Source organism: Montipora foliosa, chromosome 3, assembly GCF_036669935.1.
Source record: "Montipora foliosa isolate CH-2021 chromosome 3, ASM3666993v2, whole genome shotgun sequence".
Lineage (NCBI taxonomy): Eukaryota > Metazoa > Cnidaria > Anthozoa > Scleractinia > Acroporidae > Montipora > Montipora foliosa.
The window spans coordinates 1,283,473-1,289,434 of record NC_090871.1 but is presented as its reverse complement, the minus strand read 5'-3'; the positions used below and the strand labels follow the sequence as shown (position 1 = coordinate 1,289,434).

General features: G+C 39.0%; 1 protein-coding gene across 1 annotated transcript in view; it reads left to right on the top strand.

The window, feature by feature from the left end:
* Nucleotides 1–5,962, top strand: part of LOC137996418 (coiled-coil domain-containing protein 181-like) — an 11,581-nt gene extending 5,619 nt beyond the window's left edge. The window contains exons 3-4 of the mRNA XM_068841805.1: nucleotides 3,240–3,350; nucleotides 3,629–5,962. Coding sequence (XP_068697906.1) covers nucleotides 3,240–3,350; nucleotides 3,629–3,671 — 154 coding nt within the window. The 3' untranslated portion in view covers nucleotides 3,672–5,962. The remainder of the gene's footprint in view (nucleotides 1–3,239; nucleotides 3,351–3,628) is intronic.

Here is a 5,962-nt window from a genome sequence, read left to right as displayed (position 1 = left end):
TCTTCCTCTATTTCCCAGATATGCTGGTTGTTGGGTAGTTCTATTCCGCTACTGCCAACTTGTCTTCCCCTTCTCATTTCCAGGACAGCAGACTTGCCTAGACCAAACGACATCTTAATGTCTTGGGAGAAGATCCTTACTACTTGAACAAGTGAGACTAGTTGATCTTTGCTTAAACCTAGCTCCGTACAACTTCAGATCATCCATGAATAGTAGGTGGTTAAGGGGCTTCATGTCCTTTGCCAGTTTGTATCAAGCTGTCATTTTTCATAGTACTAGGGTCAAGGGTAACATGATCATTATAAACAGTAGTGGTGACAAGGGGTCACCTTGAAAAATTCCTCTCCTAATGTCTACCTGCCCGAGAGCCATTCCTCCTGATGTCAATACTGTCTTCCAGTTCACCATGCTGTTGCTGATTATAAAGATCATATTTTTGGCAGCCCCAACCATCTCCAGGCATTTAAGGATCCATGAATGCAGCACCATATCATATGCCTTCTTGTAGTCTATCCAAGCCATTGACAAGTTCGTCAACCTTCTCCGGCAGTTCTTCAGGATTGCCTTGTCTACAAGCAATTGATCTTTAGTTCCTCGGGATCCCTTCCTGCACCCCTTCTGTTCATCTGTTAGCAGTCCATTCCTATCCAAGTGGTGGTATAACGTCTCTTCCATAACTGCTGTCAAGAGCTTCCACGTCATGGGTAGGCAGGCAATAGGGCGGTAGTTGCTGGCCTGGGCATCCTTCGCTGTGTCCTTTTGTATCAAAACTGTTCTTCCCCTGACCATGCACGCTGGTACATTCCCTTGACATACACAGTCTTGCAAGCATTCTTGCAATATATAGTGCAATCCTGTCAGTTTCTTAAATCAGAACCCTTGAACAAGATTGGGGCCAGCTGCCTTCCAGTTTGCCATCTTGTTCACTCTATTTGTAATATCCTCCACAGTGATGCTGATATCTTTTTGCACCTCTGTTGTACTGAACTCCACCACTATCTACATCCTCTAGTCAACATGCTCTCTCATTGTGACCGACTTTCTCTGACCAGATCTTGCTCCAGAAGGAGGTTGCTTCTGTGGTATCAGGTAACACCGTTTCTCCTCTTTCCTTTCCATCTAGTGTTTTGTGGAACAGCTTCTGATTGGTTCTAAACAGGTGGTTTTGTTTGAACTGTTGACATCTCCCGTCCTATCTTTTGATCTTAACTCCACCTGCCTTGATCTTCTGTTTCAGCATGCCTGAGACAATACAATACAATACATACTTAATTGACCGCTCCCCATAGGGGCTTTTCAGGGCCAATGAAACACAATGAAACGACAGAACAAAACAACAACAACTGTTAAGAATCCCAACTGGCTGGAGGCAAACCAGTTGGCTATTTACAAGTGCAGCTGGGAAGTTGAACCAGGGACTACGAGGATCAAATTCAACGAGTGTTCAGAGCAGGTCTTGAACCCGGGATCCCCGGATCTCAAGGCAAGCAACCTAACCACCAGGCCACACTGCCTCCATACTTGTAAAATGCCTCTTTCCTCTCTGTCAGTCTCATGTAACCTCTTCGGACTTCCTCAATCTTGCTCGGGTCTTTTCTCCAAGTTTCGATATTCCTCTTAATCCTTCTCTTCCAGAATGGCTCTTCAGTTCTTCTCCCTTTCCTCCCTTTTATCATTCAGATTATTTCGGTAGCAACATGTGCAGCCGCATACATTAAAGAATTCAGTTCAGTGATGTTGTGCATCTGAATCCTTTTGACGGCTTCATTGATTTTTCCAACTTCTGCTTTCAGATTACAATAATAAAAATAATAATAATTATTATTATTATTATTATTATTATTATTGGGCTGAGCATGGTTCTTGCTCTGCACGTTGTTTTTTTTTTTAGTTTTGTCGGTGAGCAGACCCAAACTTCCACTCGGCCATAATTATAGTCAGTGGGACTTCGAATCACGCAATATATGATTTTTATTCGCCAAAAGCTGTTAAATCGTTAATGTACTTAAAATTTTATGAATATTCCACTATTTATACAATACAGAATGTATTGCCTTTTTGTGTTTGCGAGTATTGAATAATAAAAAGCCATTACATCATTCATGACATGTGTCGATGTTGCAACTTTCATTGGTAGGGAAATAACCACTGTTATTATTGTAAGTTATTGCATGAGGAATGTGAAGCAATCAATAGCTGCCAGAGATTTTGTTCCTTTTTGAAAAGGATCTTAATGCCTCATAACATAAGTTTGATTTCATTGACAACAAACTTAGTATGGCACTGTAGATGTTTTTGGCAACAGATGACCAATATGGAGATGGGTATAGGGATTCCATTAAATTTTCTTTCCAGCATCCTGCACAAATTCTCAATCATTTCAGTCTGAATTTTATGTTGAAACAGAGCAAATCTCCTCTTCCTATTTACTATAATGATAAAAAAAATCACCGTTTTTCTAAATTTCAGAAGACTGGCAAACTTCATTCATTATTTTAAGATTGTTTCTTTTGAGTCAGGAGGTTTCCTTTTTTACTTTCATTTTACAGTGTCCCCAATTAGTGCTCCAGCACTAGAACAACTAGATGCTTAAATAAAGTTCCTTTCCTTTCCTTTTCCATTGTGCAGCAACCAATCAGAAGCGACATGAAACCACAAACTAATATTACTGTCACTGGTTGCCATTTGGTTTTCTTGTGCATGATTGGCTTTTTATTTGAAACACAGTAACATTTCATTAATATTTCTAGTGAACATTCACGTTTTTTCGGATTTTAACAGTAAACAACTTTTTCTTATATCCACTTGAAAAATTCAGGTGTCTCCAACAGGATTTGAACCAATGACCTTGCGGCAATGCCAGTGCAATGCTCTACCGACTGAGCAATGAAGCCACTCAGTAGGGTTTAAATCCCATTAAATCCACCTGAATCTTTCAGGTCTCTGTAAGAGACAATAACTCATTGCTCCCTTTCATAGTTAATTTTCTGCATTCACACACACACCACATTATGTGTTTGAGTGTTTGATGCTATTTTTTGCTTGCTCCAATTCTCTGGGACCCTCCAGCCAGTTTTACATGCAAGTAATGATAGACCAAAAAATCCCAAACTTGTACTTAAAGTAAACAGTCTTTGGATGGAAAATCAAGCTCAAACGTTAGCTGCTCAGGTGGTACCGGTAATTAATTTCATGATGGTGGCACTTTAAGATTACAAAACAACCTTTTTTATTTACAGATGGTTAAGGAGAAAAAAGAAAGAAGAGGAAGCTAAGAATGCTGCAAAGAAGAAAAAGAAACCCAAACTAAAGAGAAAAGAGCAACCACCACTCAACTCTCCTAAGAATCGGTGAGGAATGAGTTTCAGGCCATCACTTTTTCCAGTGTTTTTTCACTTAAAGATCTTGACTGGTTCTGATTATTTTCTGTATACGTTTTTAGGGTATTGGTTAGCTTTATGTTATTCTTGCCATAAAGTGCACATTTTTGGACTGTTGAAAGTCTTTGCAAAGAGAATTGCATCTGTTTCTTATGAAGGAAAGGAATGTTGGTGGGGAGGAGGGGGAAGGGGGTGTTCTATTCTTCTCCATTGATAGAATAATTTGGGTGGTTTTTTTTTTCCAACAGGTACTATGAGTATTATGGCTACAGGAATAATGTTGTGTTATGATATCATTTCATCTCAATAAAAGGGAATGCGTGCACTGCAATACAGAAATATTACAGGACCATGACTCCTCAAACTACGCAAGTTTGTCACTCATTATGGAGACAATGTTCCAGATTTTGATCAAACTGAAGGGGGATCCTTCGTCGTTTTTACCTTTGTACAAAAGTGATCATTTTACATGATGCTGTGCGGCACACAATTTAAATTAAGAGAAGCCTACAACTTAACATGCAAGAAAGCTTTAGTTAATTTAATTAACAGAAGCAAGGTTGAGTCTTGTAAGAAAATCTGAAAAATCCAGGTTTGAACAAGATCTGAATGCTAACCCTAACCCCCAACTTAAACTTTCATTTCATATACCTGTGGCATGTCTATTCTGGGAGTGGGGGTGATTAGGTCTGGGTTGGAGTTAACCCTAACCTAGACCTAATTGCCCCTCACCCCCTACGCCCAGAATAAACAGCGTTTTGTATTCATTCTGCAGTTCTAAGGTATGAAATTTCATATATTCTAAAATTACTTCTTCTACCTCCTGTGATGTAACTTGAAGTCATAATAATAAGATTGTTGACCTGCTCCCAGCAGGCTTGTCAATTGATAGCTCAGTTATTGGTAGGGTAGTGCCAGCCAACCCCGTGACCATGGGTTCGAATCCTGTTTCAAAGTTATGTCCCGTTGGGCAGAGCAGGGATAGTGTAGTCTTGACATAATATGCTTCCCATTTATGTGGGTTGTGTTTGTGTGATTTCTTGATCCAGCTCCAAGGGTTTTTCAGAAGGCTCTTTTCCACCCTGTTTTCTTCCCTCACCAAAAAATAGCCCACAGTTTATTCCATCTGTTACATACACATCCAATACAAGTGCATAATGAGATTCTTGGTACTCTACGTACACCCCTTAAGCCTAAGAACTTCATGCATTACTTTTTCGCTAGAATAGCCCATTTTCAATATACGGTATTAAAATTCAGTCCTAAACAAAAGGCATCATCTCGAGGCTTTGGGGAATAAACCGATACAAATCCTTCTTTTTATTCCCCAGAGCCTCAAAATCATGTTATTTTAAGTTGAATCTTATTGTATCAAAATTGGTCTTTTCTGGTTAAGGTCAATTGTCACATTGTGATGCCTACACCAGTAATGCAAATCTCATTATGGAACCTCAGCTGTTAAATCCATGTGGGAGAGTAGTTGATGGGTGTAAATGACTTTCCCTCATAAAACAGAGTTCTCTGCAGGTTATAGAGTACACTTGCTCCGACAGATTTCTTCCTCAAAGACCATTCAAAACTTTGACTGGTCATCATTTTAGAGATGGTTGGTTTGCACTCACGTGATCAACAGCCATATTTTTCAACGAAAACAAAAGAAAACGTTTCCCTGATGATAGAGTTCAATTCCCAGAGGATTGAGTAAGGACGCCAACATGGCCGCCGTTTCTTTGTTGGGGACACCAACATGGTGACCGTGACGTCATGTGAAAACCGAGAATACCAATAATAAACAGTGTGTTGTGTGACTCCTCTCAAAATAACTGTCATATGCATGAATATTCATTCTGACCTTTTCAAAGCAGAATCAACCATTTACAAAATGAGGTAGCCCACGAGAAGGCTTAAAGCTGAGGCAAACAGGCGGTAAGGTACTGAGTTTGTGCAAAGATTTCAAGAACAGATAATAATATTTGAAATCTTTACAAACTTCGATTGGTGAAGGTACGGTAAAATCAAGGTAATCGTTGTTTGAAGCAGAGAAATGGCGTTTCAACAAAGTGTAAATTAAAGTAATTTCCATAACCTTGGCAGTTTTTCCTGCCAGGCTAAGTGGCATTTACTAATGTGGATCGAAAATTCATAAAGAATGCGATGACACCCCTTCTGTTTGCCTCATTTTAAAAGCAATGTATTTTATGAATAATGGGGTTTTAAGTTTCATTTAAAATGGAACTTGGTCCACAAATAGTAATTTTGAATTGAAATTGTAAAGTAAACAGTGTAAGCGTTTTTTGAATGAGTTCTTCTAGCAGCACTGGCAGTGGGAATTTGGTGTTTTAAAACTCAGTTTTTGGAGGGAATGGTGGAGGAAGAAGTGTAGTGCTGGTGTAAAGAAATTAATGCAACTAATATGAAAAGTTGCGTCTTTTCGCATACATATAATAGCATTGTGCAAAATTGCAAACTATTGTAAGAAATAAGAAATTCGTACAGAAGAATTGTTTGGAGGAGACTTGTTCTTCGTGGATACTGTGTGTAACAAATCCACTGAAGCTGGAATATAAAATGAAAAAAAATCA